Raw genomic sequence first — 18,396 nt, 5'->3', positions numbered from 1 at the left:
CAGCCCGTTTGTGTTAAATATCATCCCTGTGATGCCGTTGGATGCCACTGTAGCACTCTGTCCCGACGACCTGACACGGATGAATGTACAGCACAGAACTATGTAAATGTCAACAAAACAACCACCAGGCTCTTGGTTGTACAGCTAAACAGATGCCCCTTCTTCAGTTTTAGGTGACTGTGGGCTCTACCACTAAAGGCTGCTGTTTGGTCTCTGGGTCGTAGCTGCACCTTCTGTCAGCGGTGATGATCCCCGAAATGCAGGTTACTTCACCACAAAGTTTGAGGTCGATGGTGAAACTGCTGCAAAGCAGGACTTCCAGAGAGTGTTGTAAATGTAGCAGAAGCACTAGGAGCAGTGAATCACTGCAGAGGTACTTTAAAGAGGAACCAAATTTAAATGTTTATATATGCTCAGAACTTCATAATGGCACCTGAGATAAAACATGAAAGCAGTTCACCTGCCATTTAAAGAGTGGACCATGAAGGAAGTTTAATTTTCAGTTTAAAAACAATGAGGGTAGCACCTGAGTTTAAATGCAATTTGAATAATTAAAGTTAGATCTGATGTGCAATGAGCCGCTGGCCTCACCAACCCCCAGAATATTTATATTCATATTTATTGTTTCGTTCTGTTGCTTGCTCTCCATCTGCTTTCCTGTTCTCCCCACCCCCTCATCCCCACTCTCACCCAACCGGTCGAGGCAGATGGCCGTCCTCCCTGAGCCTGGTTCTGCCGGAGGTTTTTTTCCCCCCTCTCCTGGGGGGGTTTTGGTTCCTTCCCTCCGTTGCCAGCCTTTTGCTCACAGGAAGTCCAAAGGCTACTCTGGATTATTGCGTTCTCTGTTTAAATCTGTAATGTCTATACCTTATCTTGTTAAGTGCTGTGTGATAACGTGTTGTAAATTGCGCTACACAAATAAAATTGAATTGAATTCAATGAATGAAAGAGTTAATGATTAAAATACACCTAAAAAATGTTTAAAAACACCTAAAGTAAAGCTAAAAACAGATTAACTTAATTTACATTTGAAATTTAGTCTTACAGTAAACATTCAGGCTGACTTCATCCAGACAACCAGTGGTTTCTGCTTATTTTAGTGAAATGGTGACATCACCTTGCAGAAGCTTGTACATTGTGTTGGACTGCAGTAACCATTCTGAGGACCACTGATCAATTTGTGCTACTTTTACCTTTTCACTCCTATTAGCAGTGCACAGTGACCTTGACTTTGGTCCAATACGCGTGTTTCTTATTTCAATGATCAAATAAAAGTAATATCACAGCAGCAACTGATCGATTTGGTTCAAAAAAAAGTTTCAAAGATCTAAAGTTTTATATTTAAACATCAGGCTTCAGTGCCAGCACCTCTTACCAACGCTGCCATTTTCAGTTATACTTCAGCCACCAGACAAGAGGGCATCCATAACAAAAAAGGCAGAGAAACCAATTTTGTCCAGGCAGGGCAGCGTCAATAGACCAGAATGCAATACAACCTCAAGGCGTTGCATTTTGAGCAACAGGCACAGCTGAGATCAGTGACCCATATCACCCACAGCTGAATGATCACGTTTCAAAAGCCATTTCTCTGCCCGTATACGCCCACATTTGGCTCAGAGAAATGAGTTCACACCCCTTTGCTGAGCTCTTGTCAAAATAAATTCTGCTACGAGACAAAAAAAAATAAAACTCAGAAAAATGACAAGATGAGGCAGATGGAGAAAAGAGTGAGCACATCAAAAACACTAAGTACACATGCACTGAGAATCACAGATTGGTGATATCAAACAGCAGTGGTATCAAAGAGAAGATTTTTACTTTAAACAGTGTTATCGCTGCAAACACAGAGCTCACTCTATAAGGTGCTACGATAAAACGGCGTGCCAGTCAACACGAATTTAGTGCCACATCCTGTGGGAGTCTCACTGCTCATCACAAAAGCATCCATCCATGATGAGATAAGAGGTGCAACTCGTCTCTTTGTGAACAGCGTTTTTAAAAAATACAAGCCTACAGGTGCTCACACCAGGAACCTCTTTGAAAAACGTGGGATGGAAGACAGAGATAAGAGACGTTCTCGTGTTTGTAATTCACAATGGTGGCTGAGGGTAGCTGGAGATTTAAGCCTTTTAACAGTGAATGAATGGATTCTGTAGTTCTGTAGACATTAATGAAGCCGAACGGGGTTTGGCTGACGTGGAATTGTTGAAGCAAATGTGCCAAATCTTGTATTGTTCCATGTCACAATTGTCTGCTTTTCTTCTTACATTACAGTAAATTTAATACAGGATACTTGTATAAATACTTTTGCAGACATCACCTTGGCCACTGGAAATAGAGATGGACACTTTAGGGTTAAGCAACTAAATGAGGAAATTACTCAAACCCATAAAATAGTCATTGTGTCTTATTATCACGCGCACACACACGTCACCATGCTGCTCGTACTAGTCGGCCAGAAGGTGCGTTATCATCATGAAGTTCATGTAAAATCTCCAGTGGAGTCGTCACTCTGGAAAACTAGAAAATGGAGTTTTGGAACATGTGGTTAAAGTTGCAAAGAATACTTTGACCCAAACTAGGATCTTTCTCTAACCAAGTACTTTCAGTGCTGAACCAAACAGCAGAAGTAAAACCAAAAATTAAGACAGACAATAATATGTACACAATGGTCCCCAACAGGAGTTGAATTCCAGTCTCCTTTGTCCAGGACAATCGTCCAGACCAATTAGATTAGATTCTAGATTAAAATTAGATCTAATATTCTGTCTTATTTCCAACTGTTGATATCGGTATCTTTTAACCAGTCCTCAATGAAATGACTTGATAAACAAACACACACAACAATGTGCCACCAGGACTCCAAAGCAGAAGCATTTCTCTGTTGCGCTGTGGTACAGATGTTAATGATTATTAGTTAAATGATTGCAATTAATATTTTGAACCAATTAAAATATATATTCACCAATAAGGCAGAAGATGAAGGACATGAACGTAGGAAGACGATTGTATTTTAGTTGTGGTACCTGGTGACGCCACCAGCGTAACACTGGAGCAACCTGAGGAGTCGGTCACTCTGACTGGGCAGTTTAATGGTGGAGAGCATTATGGGAGTTTAGCAGTTAAGGGGCCACAATGAGAAAGTCTCCTGTGACTACCAGCAACGCTGTCGTTTTGTAGGTGAGCGGATGTGCACTAAGACAGCATCACTGTGGCCTCATGACTGATAATCTACTAAGGTGGAGCAGCCGTGTCACTTTACATAAGCTGTTGGAGCAGCTTATGCATTCAAATTAAGTCCACAGAGTTACTTTCATGTTCGCAATTATTCAATTATTGATCGATAAAGCTGTTGATTATCGTTTAAGACTGCTCTCCACCAACAGTGCTGTGTAACTGGTCACACATCCCAGGTATGAGCCAGTAAACACTGAAGGAAACGTGTAAACAGATAAAACACAAACAACCAAAAGCATTCTAACAGATTTTTGTCTTGTGATTGTGCTTTTCTAAATTTTGACAACACGACTTTCATTCTTACTGAAAATATAAATCAATTCCAAGTATCAGTTTCCTTGATCAATAAGAATTTCTACACATTTGGACGCTAAAAAAAAAAGCATATCTCTTGACCGCCATGACACAGAGTAGCTTTGTTTGCATACTTTTACTGACTTTGTGATACCGAGCAACACACGATACTGAGAGAAACAACAGCGATCGCTCTGAGTAGGTTTGTGGCAGAGACAACTTTGCTAAACTGCTTGCTTGCTGGACTGGAAAAGGACAAGAAAAGTGAGGCTTTCTTCAACTTCTTTTACATCATCTTCACTATCAACAGTTTCCAGCACCATCAGAAACACATGGGAGAAACTAACTGAAGGCTGGATCACTCACTACACGCATATTCAGTGATCCTTTTCCATCTGCCAGTAATCTGACAGAACACTTTCTAATGTCCATAGAGCAGGTCGCCGAAGCTCTGCTCTGCACACCAACACCCATAGCATCACATGTTTGGTTTTACACAGGTCTATGAACACGATCAACAGCGATACCGATTCTTAAAAAGCGCTCCACTCAAAAAACTCTGTACACAGTAAACAGCCCGTGTAGATAAAATCACTGAGGTCTATGTGACACAGAACGCCTTATTCCACTGCACACGACGCACAACAAACGAGCTTTATGAGTAGCATCAGGTGTTCTTGCTGCCTGGAAGTAAATATGTTAGCCACTGATTGGTAGAGGTGTACTTGCAGCCTGAGAGGTACGCTCGTACACTCAGGGGTACCAAAATATAAGCAAAGTACCAGAATTGTCTTGGCCATCAATCACAGACACAGCAGAGAAGGAAAGCACTTAGTAAAGACACAAAAACAACATTTATCACAGAGCTTGACAAAAACTAAATGTGAATTTAAGTGCTAAGAATTTAGAAAGCACCCCACCTCTGAAACCAAACCTATGCCCTTGGCACTACACCATTCTCTGTCCTATATTGTGACTACTTTACACCTTTTAATGCTGTCTGGTTCTTTGGCGGTGCCGTATAACGACTATCTGTTCTTCTATGAGTTGAAGGCTTTAATGCCAATTTCCTGACATGAAGAGAGAAACACGACTTTCCAACGAGACGGACAAAAAAAACGTGTACTGTTTTGTCTGCCAGACTAAATAACTGTCTCTTCAACGTTTAGACTCAACCGTAAACTAATAAATATTTTAGCAAGTCCCTGAATCAACCCCTCTACCAACAAAATAAGGGTCGGCTCTATGAAAACCAGACTGTGAAACACTTAGTTAAATGTGTTTTCCGTTTTCTGAGTCTGAACTCTGAATGGAGTGCAGCTCCAACAATTCAAATGTTTTATTCACCACTTGTGAATATGCAACTATTACATGTTCCTTTTAAAATGATGAAGTACTTCTGCTTACCTTCCATAACAATCCCAAGTCCAGCTAATGGCATTCCTGCCATTTTAATTCACTCTGTGTGATGGTGATTGGTTGTGTGCCTCAGAGCAACCTGTCCTACAAGGCTGGAAGACAACCTGCCTCTGTGGGGGCATTTAAGTTGCCCGGAGACGGATTGGTGCTGCGTTAATCGAAGTCCTCATTAAATTTAAATTATTTTACGCCCTCCTCTCCGCTATCATTCATTTAACTGACAACTGCTAAACATTTCTGTGCCGCTTCACAAGAAAACTCCACTTTCTTCTCTATTAGCCTCGACAAGCGGAGAGGAAACTCGCTGTAAAGAGGAAATTGCCTGCAGCCGTCTTAGTTTGGTGAGCCGTTCTGAGCGTTCAGTAAGAGCCAGATGGGATAACTTCATCTTTGTCAGCTCAGGCTCACTTTCACCTCCATTTCCCAGCTGCCAGACCCTGTCATGACGGTAGCATGTGCAAGCCGGTGAATGACTTTTACGATGGCTGTGACAGCAGTTATACCCTTTATGGACTCTGAGCTTTGAAAGGTTAAAGATAATAGTAATGTTTAATACTGCACTGCCTGATTGGAATGGAAATATTCTCAATGCCATGTCAAGCTCACATATACAAAATATACAACAATAAATATGGAAAAATAATCAAATATGCACGTGTAGTTACCTGGATTACATTTAATTCTGTTTTAGAATAAAATTAGCGACCCAATTTGCCACATTGCTACTGGCCACAACATTAAACAATGCTCTGTGTTGTTGCCGAAACAATGGGAAGGCTTGCTGGTACAACTATCCCCAGTAATTTAATACAGTAAATTCCCCTAACGGCACAAATCTGTCATAAATTGTTTATTTCAGCCTGAGGAATTCCACAGTTTCATGAGTGAGCGCTCATCTGCGAGTTTCCATCATTAACATAATAAATGCCCTTTAACCGAAAGACAGGCTTCACGTTTCACAACAGAAATTTTATAACAGCTGTCACAGAGCTGTATTGTTTGTAGTTTGCTAAAGAAAAGCAGTCTATGGCCAAAACGGGAGGCGGTCAAGGCGATGTGACATTCACAAAGACGGATGAGAGAGCACAGTCCGTTAAAAGGTGATGATGTTGAGGGGTTTAGTTGAAAAAAAATAATTTAAAAATCCTGTCAAACATCCCGGTAAAGTTGGAGGTTGTGATGCTATATATGTACAAAACTTTTCTTTTTGAGGTTAGTGGGTGCGGCTTATATTCAGGTGTGCTCAATAGTCCGGAAATTACGGTACACACTCGCCATGATTAGTTCACTGACCTAGGAAACCTCACAAACCTGACGATTCTTTCTATCTATGAATTTTCCGGTTCAATCCAACAGGGTAATTTTAGCATTTTTAAAAAAAAATAAAGATAACATGTCTTTAAAACCAGTGGTAGATTTGGGAATTCCAAGAGTTACGGTTTATTATTTGAGGTAATGAGGTGGAGATTTTTTTTTTCTTACAGAAACTTATTGACTCTGTGACATTTAGTCCCCGTTGAATTCTTCCTATTTCACTCGGTCTTCCATGAGTCCCACGAGCAGCGTGTTGAACCCAGCGCTGAGTGCAGCACAAACCATCTTGTGTCTGAAAGCATCATTATTCTTGTTTGTTTTGAGACAGTGAAAACAAAGGCACACCCTTAAACACTCTGAATACTAAGTGTCTCCATTGCTACGTCCCCATTCATTTATTACAGCATGTTGAGCGCTACAAAGCGTGACAGAACTGGTTTGCTACAAATGTCAAACATGGTTCCAGCTTCTCCAATGTAAGGTTTTGCTGCTTTGTATCTGTGTAAATTAAATATCTTTGCGTTTTTTGTTTTGTCTATAGAAGACACAATCACTGAGGGATTTTAACAGATTGAGAATAATCATTAGTTGCAGAGCCAGCAGTATTTTCATCTTGTTGCAAGCTGCTTTAAATGCATCACAGCGATGGTTCTGCAGGAAAAGCTTTTTACACTCAGACTATTTTGTTTTCAGTGGACTAATGATCAATTTTTACATTTGCCTACAAGCTCTCAGCTGCTGCTGAAGAATACATTAAGCTGAGTCAACACATATTTTCACAGAAACACCAATAATCCTGTCCTGCCTTGATAAAATAAAACATTATGAAACTTTAATGATGCTCATGGGAAAATGGGCAGCATTAAAACTTGTTTTGGGTTAAGTTAATGCAGAACCGCAATTACATCAACTGTAACATAAGCGCCCTAAACTCTACTTTAAATATTACCCGAGGGATGTCCAGTGGTGAGAAATAATTTAAACCAAGATGGTGTTTTTAATCCTACAGAAATTTGCAGCGTTACTAATTCACATAGAGAGCAGAAAGATTTTGTGAGAATACAAACTCTATGTAAATCAAATGCAGCCTGAATGTGATGTCTGTTATGATTTCCTGCTTCTATTCATGTCAGGTTTCGCTGCATACTTAATTTGTGTGCTGTGCGTACGACATTCTCAGGAGGATCACTCTACCCAGTGTGACTTCACTGTGCGTCAAGCCACATTTACATACCTGCAAATATGTCTTCAGGCTAGTGACAGACTAATTATCTGCCTGGTTGGTGGTTTTCCTTTGCAAGATCAGGTTAACTGGTTAGAAACACCTGCAACCCTGCGTCCTCCATTACCTCCACATAAGCAAAGCGCTCCTGCCAGCTGCTCGGAGGGTTGATGGATTTGATGTCAGGGTGCATGCAGAAGCCAGTGAAGGGTCCCTGTCTGGGAACATCCAGTCCAGGCCAGCCTTGAACTCTAAGCTTCAACAGCGTGTGGCAGTTTTATTCTGATTGCTCTTTCTGCGCATCTTTTATTACTATTTATTTTTATTTACACATGTATATGTATTTACCAGTGTGTGGTTTTCACGACAGTTATCACCCGTGTAAATGGTAAATGGTCTGCACTTATATAGCGCCTTTTTCTACCTTAGCGGTACCCAAGGCGCTTTAAATGTGTTTCGCATTCACTCATTCACACACATTCACACACCAGTGGTGACAGAGCTGCCATGCAAGGCACTAATGCCATTGGTTCAGTGTCTTGCCCAAGGACACTTCAGCATGTGGGGGGGACCGGGGATCAAACCGCCAACCTTGCCAACCCGCTCTACCACCTGAGCCACAGTCATCCCCTTACCTTGAAATAGGCTAAGGTGGTTAAGTTCAACATAAATATTTTCTCTGCTCACAGTATTAAAAACTGGCCATCAAAAATAATGAACAATTATTAATATCAACTGAAATGAACCACAGTATCATGATGCATTTATCGCTGGCACGGACACCGTATTTGTTTGTATCCATCTTTCCTCGCTAACCGAGGAGACAATTTTCCAGCTACAAGTGGCAAACGTTGCTACAGTAATTATCAAATATCTTGTGCTCCCCATAGATCCATTACTCACCCTGCTGGGTTGACTCCCGTGCAGCAGCATCCGAGTCAACTCCCTCAGTGGCTCTTCCACACGTCTCATGAACTCAACAGACGGCAGCCTCTGAGAACAGAAGAGGTCCATCGCTCGGGCTGCGGCCTGACAGGCCTGCAGGACGAGGTCGCGTGGTCCCGGTGCAGGGGGATCCTTGAAGGCCGTCACCACGGAGTCAAGGAGCTGGCACACAGTGTCCGCCAACACAGATCCCGCGTCGTCACCAGGGATGAACCACAGAGCCTCCAGACCTCTGTTGTCGTCTTCTACTCGATGCAGAGCACACAGCGACTGGAGGAACTGCACAGGAGGAGATAGTGCGTCTTCTCGAGGATTTCCGTGGAGACTGGAGGGAGGCAGCGGCCGAGGCAAAGGGATGGTGGGCTCAGGAGGCTGCAGCAACAGTTCAGGAGTCTCTGAGTCTGGTTCTACACTCCATACTTGACTCTCTGGACCAAACAGATCCTGCGAAGTGTCGTCCATTTTGTTGTCATCATCTGGAAGATTTTACATGGAAAAAATAGTCCCAAATTAGTCCATAGCAGAGCTTGTTCTGTATTGTTTAGGGCCATTGTTTATGACCATATGGAACAATTATTTCATTTACTTTATTTTAATTATCTAATAATAAGGGAATTATTTTCTCCATGTCCCCAGAGCATTTTCCCCATTACTCACACATTTTATTAGTCTCCCAGCTCAGGTTAACATCCTCACCTGTCTCTCCACAACCCAACAACCCAAAGCCTGACTGTACCCAGTTTACTATAATGTGCATTAAAGAAAAGCATCAAATTCCCACTTGAAAAGCTGGAAACAACAAAACATAATTTAATATCAGTTAAACGTGTTGCAGATAAATCTGTGTTACCAAAAAAATAAATAAACCAAATTCCGATATAAGAGCCACACAAAGACAAAGGGGGCTGCAAGGTGGCTCGGTGGTTAGCACCATTTCCTCGCAGCAAGAAGGTCACCGGTGAGGACACCTGGGATCTTTCTGTGTGGAGTTTGCATGTTCTCCCCGTGCAGCGTGGGTTCTCTCTGGGTTCTCCAGCTTCCTTCCACAGTCCAAACACATGTTGAGGTTAATTGGTGATTCTAAATTGTCCGTAGGTGTGAATGTGAGTGTGCTTGGTTGTCTGTCTCTAAGTGTAGCCCTGTGATAGACTGGTGACCTGTCCAGGGTGTCCCCTGGCTTCACCCTGAGTCAACTAGGATAGACTCCAGCCCCCCACGACCCTAGTGAGGATTAAGTGGTGTATAGATGATGGATGGATGGATGGATGGATGGATGGATGGATGGATGGATGGATGGACAAAGACAAAATGAGAATGACTGACAGAAAGCTAATGCTAACAAAAATAAATAAAGAATATGGCCAAATCAGTTACCTCATTACACTAAAAACAGCTACCATATTATGGGACCATACAGAGTGCACAGGTTTTGACATAATTGGACAGTTACAGCTTAGTTTTGAGTCTCTGAATTCTTTTAATAGTCAAGTTAATGCACCATTGAATATAACACTTTTCAAATTGCAGCCATTGTGCAGAAGTGCTGACTAACAAGAACAAAAAAAGGCTATAATCATCATTATAAAATAACTTGAGAGTAAGGCCCTATAGTGTTGTTGTTGGTGTGATTTTACCTGAGAAATTTACATTATATGCATAAAAACCCTACAAATGATATAAAATACCACTTTACTTGACTACTATACATATTAAGGCTGAGACCCTTCAGTGTAGTTAATTATGGATCATAACTAATGTAATATTGCAGCTAAGACCTTACAGTATTATAATTACAGAACATAACCTCACTGAGATCAATATTAAGGCTAACCCCTACAGCATTACAACAATTTCCCTGAGGTTTACACCAAAGGGATCAATAAAGTTCTATTCTATTCTATTCATTAGTAATTACACAGATTTAAGTGAAGAATTTAGAGCTAAACTTTCTACTAGATTTCTTATAAGCCAGCTTTGTCTTACTGATTGAAATCTGCTCACATTAGAGTGAAACTTGTCACTTTAATCATCCTTTATTGTCTTCTAAACTGACTGAAAAGCCATCTATACACCGCTTAATCCTCACGAGGGTCGCGGGGGGGCTGGAGCCTATCCCAAGTGACTGAAAAGCATAAAGCTAAAAGCAAAGAGCAACGCTCCAAACACTTATGGTCTGGATGGTTTCACTTATCACGACTGCAGCTTTTGGCTCCTTCAAGTCAAAAGGTGAGTGAAGGTCAGAACTGAAGACACATCAGAGCCTAACCCTTAATCATAAACGGGCTTTGGGTTATCATATAAATAATGCTAATCGTGTAATTACGCCATAAAATATGACCCCTGTTGTTGGGGCACCCTGCGAGGGAGCTGTTTTTACAAGAATTTTACTATCGACCTTGAAACGCGTGCGGTGCCTCATAAACCAGAGAGTTTATATTTCAGTCTGCGATTTTCAATTCAGTTTTATTCTCTCTATATTGCACCAAATCGCACAATATGTCATCTCAGGCCACTTTGCATAGCAAGCAGGCCCTGTTCGAAAATTGAAATTACTATTATTTGCACACAAAATCAAACGCATCAACACATTAGGACCACACCTCTCATTTTAGAGGAAAACTGTGCTAAATTATACTCTCACGTTTCCGCTGTGACTGACGGTCTCTGCAAGACGACTGTTGTTGCTATGGCGCCACAGATAAAGGACAACACTGAGGCCACATTCAGAGCAGCGCACCGCTGTGTCCCGGGAAAATGACTGATTTTGATACAAATGTGCTCCTCAAATTCAATTTAAAATGCTTTTCAGACAGGCAGACGTGAAAGCCCACATAAAGACGGTTTTCTCACTCTTTAAAGGGCGCCATGATACTTTGTTGTATTTTAAGTCTCTACAAACAAATCAAAAGGCTTCTAAAATCAAAATTACACGGCTTGCAGCTCATAACTCTGAGAGCAGATGGGCCTTGATCTTCACTTTCAGAGCTTACACCCCTAAACGTCTCCCCTCAGCCCTTGAGGTTTTGGATTTAGGAGGACAAATGTTTTCCTTGAAACAAACGCTGTCGAGAAGGCCACACTATTTACAGCTGCATGTGCTTTTATATGCAGTGTTTTTTCAAAGAGATGTGTCCTGTACTGGGACACAGGCGTCCAACTCATAAGACATAAATGTAGCATCATTCAAATCGGTTGACAGGAACCAGCAAGTGGCTCCGTTTTATATTCAGTGTCAAAGGAAAAGAGGGATGATAAGTGAGAGGAGAACCTCAAAATACTAAAGATACAGAAAGCACAAATTGGGCATGTCACCGTGTCAGGTTTAAGATTGCTCAGAACATTTTTCATCTTAATAATAGTAATAACAAAACACAATTTAATACCCTTGTCAAGGCAGGAAAGACATCAATATCAGGCAGTCAGGTTGATATATCCTGGAGTTATTTATAAACAAAGTACATGAAGTTACTGACATTCCAGCTCCATATACAAAAAAACATCTACCTGATCATATCTATAATTAATCATTAAATAGTACTTGGGCCTTGCTACACAGCAGATAGTGAATGGATGACTGGACAGGTGGGTTAACCAGTTAGAAGATGCAGGCAAGCAAACCGAGTAGCTAAAGATCAACATTTTACCAAAGTTTGTTTCTGATTCAATTAAAATCACTGCTTTGTAAAACCTGAAGATTAAAACAACAGTAAACCACCAGTGTCCTCATCGCATCTCCATCATCTCTCAGTCCAACTCCTCCCATCAGAGCTGTAGGAAACTGAAACACTCTGAAGAACGCATCTAAAATTTAAGATTTTTCAGAGAAAGTGTTTCTGTTACATTTTTCTGTTAATAATAACAATAATAATAATAATAATAATAATAATTGATTAGATTTATATGGTGCTTTTCTTACTCAGGGGGTAACTCAAAGCGCTTACACCATCACTTATTCATTCACACACATTCATTGTGGTGGTGGTAGCTACAATTGTAGCCACAGCTGCCCTGGGGCAGACTGACAGAGGCGTGGCTGCCATTCTGCCCCTACAGCCCCTCTGACCACCACCTCAAACAATCCATTCACACCAGGCAAGGTGGGTGAAGTGTCTTGCCCAAGGACACAACACAGGGCAGAATTGAACCGCCGACCTCCGATCATGGACCGACCCGCTCCACCACCTGAGCCACAGCCGCCCCAGATGGACTGTTGACCGTCTCTCATTTAATTAACCCAGCTCTCTACAGAGGTGCAATACGAAGGTAAATAAATCCAGAGGGTAGTTTTTTGTTTGCACGTTTTACACACTGAGAGCAAAGAAGAGATGAATGATTTGGAGAAAACATCTGACTGCAGCTTTTCTGAGAGACTTCTGATCTAATTTTTTATCGTCAAGCTTCAAGTCAACCTTTAATTAAATGTAAAACGTGATGGACGTGAACACATTAGACACAATAAACAGCATGATTGTCCCACACATGAGACATTTAGATCAACATGTTACTCTCTGAAACACTGCTGTCCTTTGAAGGCGCCAGTTTTTACTATTGAATGACATTTTTAGACTGAGTGATTCATAATTTTTGGTTCCACCACCAACATTCTCAACAGACTCCAGTACATCCAAAACTCTGCCGCCCGCCTCCTCACCCACACCCGTTGCCGAGACCACATCACCCCTGTCCTTCAGAACCTTCACTGGCTTCCCATCCCATACAAATTCTAAATCCTCCTACTCACCCATTAAGCCTCCATAACCAGGCCTCCTCTCACCTCAAAGACATGCTCCACCCTTACACACCTTCATGGACCCTCTGCTCCGCTAATGCCAACCTCCTGATCCTTCCCAGGACCAAGCACCAGACCTGGGGGATAGGGCCTTCTCTGTCGCCGCCCCCACAACACATCTGTGACACCACAGACCCAGTAATGTTCAAATCCAAACTAAAAACTCACCTGTTTCGCTCTGCTTGTCTCACTTAATCCTTTATCTTGATATCTTGTGTTGCTTTTATCTGTTTGCTTGTGTTTCTGCGTAGTCTACTTTTGTATTAGTTGCTTTTATTGTTCTTTTATCCGAGTCTTTGAAAAGCGCTGTACAAATAAAATGAATTATTATTATTATAATAAGTAAATGAACAAAAATATGGGCTAATAAGCCCAAGCAGCTCAGTGTAGTGATGTCAAACTTATCATACATGCCGTAGTGTCTGGATGTTTTCATCATGACACTCCTGCATCAGTCTCATTCAACACAACAGTAACTCTCCTGTTTGCACCCCAGCCTGATCTAAAGGAGTCAAGTATAAGCGGCCGATCAGCAGTCAAGAGCATTCTATATGTAATCATTAGCAGCTTTGTGTGATAACCTCAGCGTGGTCCACAGTGTCCGAGCTCCTCCTGAGACTCGTGTCAGACTGTTCCTGGCCTCCAGATAACCAGATAAGCTCCCCTCAGACTAAGGACATCAGCAAAGACACACCGAGTATCTTTATTAAGCGTCTGCACATTTTTGACTGGAGCCGACCTGTTAGCAGACACGACGACTCTGCAGGTCAGGGTATGAATTATATTTAATGGCGGGCTTCTCAGGGTGAAGCAGTTCTCCTCAACAGCTCTGACTGGAGGTAACACAATCACAGGTGCTCTCTCCTTATGAGGCTAATATTACACTTATTTTTAGGAGCATGAAGGAAGGCCTACCTCCTGCCTCCGTGCTGCTCTTTGTGTTTGATGTCGCCCTGGCGATGAGCATCTCCTGCCGCAGCCTCAGCACCTCCTGCTGCAGCCCCTGGGCTTTTTCCTTCCAGCTTTCATCCTGGCTCTTCAGCTTGCAGGCCAGAGCCTCAGCGTACGCTCGGCCACTCATACCCGGGGGCTTGTTTTTTATTACAGCCACTGCCAGGGCGACTTTGGCTTTCATGAAAAACCACTCCGCTTGACTCGCTCCTAAAGCACACGGAGGAGAGGAGGGTTTTTAATAAGCCCACAAACCAATAATACATGATTGTTTTGTGTATATGTGCAGAATGCAGGCGCGTTCATTCTGGTTAACTGCAGTGAAGGAGCACAATTATCACAAATGCAATCGTTGTCTCATTTAGAGTTGATGGCTGTGCTTCATCCATACAATAACCCATGTGTTTACCACTCCAGCCACTTTTATGATTTATTGCAAGAAATACAAGTTTACTGAAAGGGTACGCCTCGACATAATGTTCTGTTTTATGAGAACGTGTGAGACGAAGTAAACAAAGGATGAGCCATCATCATAATGTATGCATCTTTGGCTGCAATTGTGCCGTTATTCTGCTCAGATTTAGACGATTCTAACATTTAGGTAAGTTTAAATGCATAACATACAATATTTTATTTAGTAAATTAGAGTAATTATAATATTAGAGCTGCAAATATTAGCCCGCACATCTATTAGTCAATTAAAAATAATTAAAGTCGTATTTCAAGAATTTTCAAACAAAAATAAAACCGTCTGATCTTCTTAATGGTCAAAACAGAAAGCAGTTTTTTAAAGACGTCAGTTTGCACTAAACTGTAAAAGCAGTTTTCAATATTTACTGACAAAAAAAACATTTCAATGGATTAAAAAAAGAACCTGCAGAATGAAGATAATCACTAGTTGCAGCTCCACTAATAAACCACCTGCAGTTTGTTTGTTTTAAACAAGTTATCAGGTTGCAGCACAAGTTCTTCAAAAACCTTTACTAGAACTTCTACTGTTCCTACAATGCTGTCAGTAGAACCTTTTCATACATGTGACCTGTTTCCAAAGCACACTGCTCTAAGTTTTACAAAAGAAAAACAGTCTAAATACTCTTTTAAAAAAAAGGCATAAGTCTTTCACCTATAACAGCGTCCCAGTTTGTAACTTAAGAACAGCATTAGACATGTGTTTCCATTACAGACCAACCTGTTGATGATGTCAGAGGTAATTATTTGGTTGGTAAAATGCAAATCACAGTTTTTCACAGCTATAGTTATTATAGAACAGTAAAAATAAACACACTGACCAAAACAAATATTATCACAACATGCAAACGGTCCTCTTTTCTGACATCATGAAGTTTTTGGGGGGATTTTTTTTTTTTTTTTACCATCATCTTAAAATAATTTTGCCAATTGTGCACAAAAATTACATCAATACTCTGAGACATCCAGACAAATCTGCCCTGCGTCCATTATCGGACACCTTGTAAAACCTCTGCTTGAAATTAAACTGTCACACTTTGAGGCTCGTCCAAAACAGGTGACAGTCACACATTTTCTTCAAAGGAAACACGTGTCATTTGGGAATAAGTACTTTTAATTGGTTCTGGTGTCTCCAGCTAAGCTAGGAGGCGCTGCAGCTAAAAATAAATAAATAAACAAAAAAATGTGTGTTTGTTGTTGTTTTTAAGTAAATAACGAACATAATGTGGCAACCTGGATCTGTGTCTTTCTACACACACACTGGGAAGCAACATTTCTAAAGAAAATAATATCCAGCGTGAAATTTAACTATTGTTAACAGGCTAAAGCTACGGAGCTAGCTGCACGGCTAGCTAAAGACCGTTAGCATGAACAGCAGTGATGCTTCGTTCACCCCAGTGTTCATTAAATTACCACACGACTAACACAACTAATTGAGTTACCCTTTAAACAGTCCTGCTCTGTCTGCATCAGCCTGCTTCTTGTCTCCTCTGCGCCCGGCAAAGAGCTGCTAATAAAAGTTTAAGGAGCGAACTGAGCTGGAGCAGCTGGACAGGTGTGACACATACCTGAGACAGAGACAGACCGCTGGAGCAGGTCGCTCTGCTTCATCATGTGTTGACCATGTTAGTTTTAATTTTTGCTTGTTTTCTTACATATCATCCCTTATTATTATTATTGTTGTTGTTGTTGTTGTTGTTATTATTACTATTATTATTATTAGTAGTAATAGGAGTAGTATCATAATAATAATTATGATACTACAACTATAATAACAATAACAAATAATAATAATAATAATAATAATAATATTATTATTATTATACATAATACATAGTAATACATTACATAATAATAATTATTATTGTTGTTGTTATTGTTATTATTATTATTATTATTCATCAAAAGAAACAAACTAGCTTCTATTAAAAAAGAAAAATAAAAACATTCTCAAAAAAGTAGGTGATATTTTACAGCTTAAAATATGCCACTGAAGTTTTGTTTTGTTTTTGTTTTTTTTAAATGTGTGTACATGTTTTTACTACAATGGCATGTCCTAATTCTTTATTTCTTATTTAATAATTGCTGCATCTTGGCGATCAAACTTTCTGGTTACAGTCGTCCTCAAATGTATTCAAACCGTTCCATTAAAGAAAAGGCAAAAATCACAATAGTCACTCAAACAAGTAGAAACTGAAAAAAAGAGGGGAAAAAATACAAAAAATACACCAAAAAGTACCTGGAAACAGCCACATTTCTACACCTTAAGAGTTTAATTTATTTTATACTTGACCTGATACCTTATGTAAACTCAATTTTACATCCTTGAATAGTGCTGCTGTTTCCTTCAGGACAAGAGGAGAATATTGGGGGTAAAAATATCTACAAACTGACATTTGAGAAAATGTTCTTAGGGGAAAAAAAACAGAATCCCTCCCAAAATCCCAAACACAATAATAAAGACATGAGATATGTGCATATTTCTTTCTTTCTTTTTTCCCCTGAATGATGGTGTCATATTTTACAGGATTCTCTTTGTATTTTCCTGAGCAATTAACACAAGCTCACAATTAAGAGAGAATACATACGTGCTGTCCCTGATGCCACAGAAGATACAAGAAGCTCACGATACAGTAGGAGGCCTGCGCTGATTGTAATATAATAATGAGGCCAGTATGAGTCGGCATTCATCTGACAAGCATCTGTGTAGGAAGAACGTTTCTTCTCCAAGGTTAAAATAATGGTCGTCTAATTCACTGCAATTTGCCAGAATTTGCATACAGTGATGGTTAACCTTTTACAAGTTTCCTGGATGCTATTTTCAAGCGTCCTCCACATGTGAGAGTGTTGTTGTCAGAAACACGTCTGACTCTTTCAACAAGCTCATCAAAACCACCGGCTCATCGCGTGCAGCAGCATCCAGGACCCGATGTGAGGAAAACCACCGAGCTTCACGTGTTTTTATGTTGTTTATTAAGTCGTGTTGGACTGTAGGTTAAAGTCACACATTGTTTTCTTTAATTGAAATCCCACATGTGGGTTTAGGGGCCCTGAAGTGGTTCAGTAGAGGTGTAACTGAGTACAGTTAATCAAGTTCAAGTGTTCATCACTTGAATATTTGTATTTATGTTGAACATTTGCAACAAATTAGAGGGAAGAATTGTGCTGGTTTCTGTAGTACAGGGAGGAGCAGAGTGAACAAAAATTAGACAGATTATGTTTTAGAAGGGGGCTGCACAGTGGAGCAGTGGTTAGCATCGTTGCCTCGCAGCAAGAAGGTCGCCGGTTCGCATCTCTTTCTGTGTGGAGTTTGCATGTTCTCCTTGTGCAGCGTGGGTTCTCTCCGGGTTCCTCCCACACAGTCCAAAAACATGTTGAGGTTAATTGGTGATTCTAAATTGTCCGTAGGTGTGAATGTGAGTGTGCTTGGTTGTCTGTCTCTAAGTGTAGCCCCGTGATAGACTGGTGACCTGTCCAGGGTGTCCCCTGCCAGCTGACAGGTGAAGGAGGATAAAACTAAAACTTTAATTTTGGTCATATTCATTTCCAGAGAGGTCGACGAGCGCTGGCTCAGGGGCCCAAGATCTCAGAGGCTTTCTTGATCAGAAACTCTGTTTTCTGCAGAATGTTGTTTGTTGTTGGAGGAGCAACGAAAAGGCAAAATAAGATAGGGGCATGCAAACTGACCACAAAACACAGTAAAACAATCCCAAAAAGCTACAAAATGGGCAAAAACTGATATAAAATAACCTCAAAA

The 18,396-nt window shown here is 40.7% G+C and overlaps 1 protein-coding gene across 1 annotated transcript in view; it reads right to left on the bottom strand.

Annotated features, from left to right (window-relative positions):
* Positions 1 to 16,250, bottom strand: part of mei4 (meiosis-specific, MEI4 homolog (S. cerevisiae)) — an 82,964-nt gene extending 66,714 nt beyond the window's left edge. Inside the window, exons 1-3 of the mRNA XM_008286356.1 lie at positions 16,208 to 16,250; positions 14,136 to 14,381; positions 8,390 to 8,907 (exon numbers count right to left, since the gene is read on the bottom strand). Of these exons, the coding sequence (XP_008284578.1) occupies positions 8,390 to 8,907; positions 14,136 to 14,381; positions 16,208 to 16,250 (807 nt within the window). The remainder of the gene's footprint in view (positions 1 to 8,389; positions 8,908 to 14,135; positions 14,382 to 16,207) is intronic.
* Between the last annotated feature and the right edge of the window lie 2,146 nt (positions 16,251 to 18,396).

Source organism: Stegastes partitus, unplaced genomic scaffold, assembly GCF_000690725.1.
Source record: "Stegastes partitus isolate 25-593 unplaced genomic scaffold, Stegastes_partitus-1.0.2 Scaffold451, whole genome shotgun sequence".
Taxonomy (NCBI): Eukaryota; Metazoa; Chordata; class Actinopteri; family Pomacentridae; genus Stegastes; species Stegastes partitus.
The sequence above is the reverse complement of the archived record's forward strand: the minus strand, read 5'-3'. Positions and strand labels throughout refer to the sequence as shown.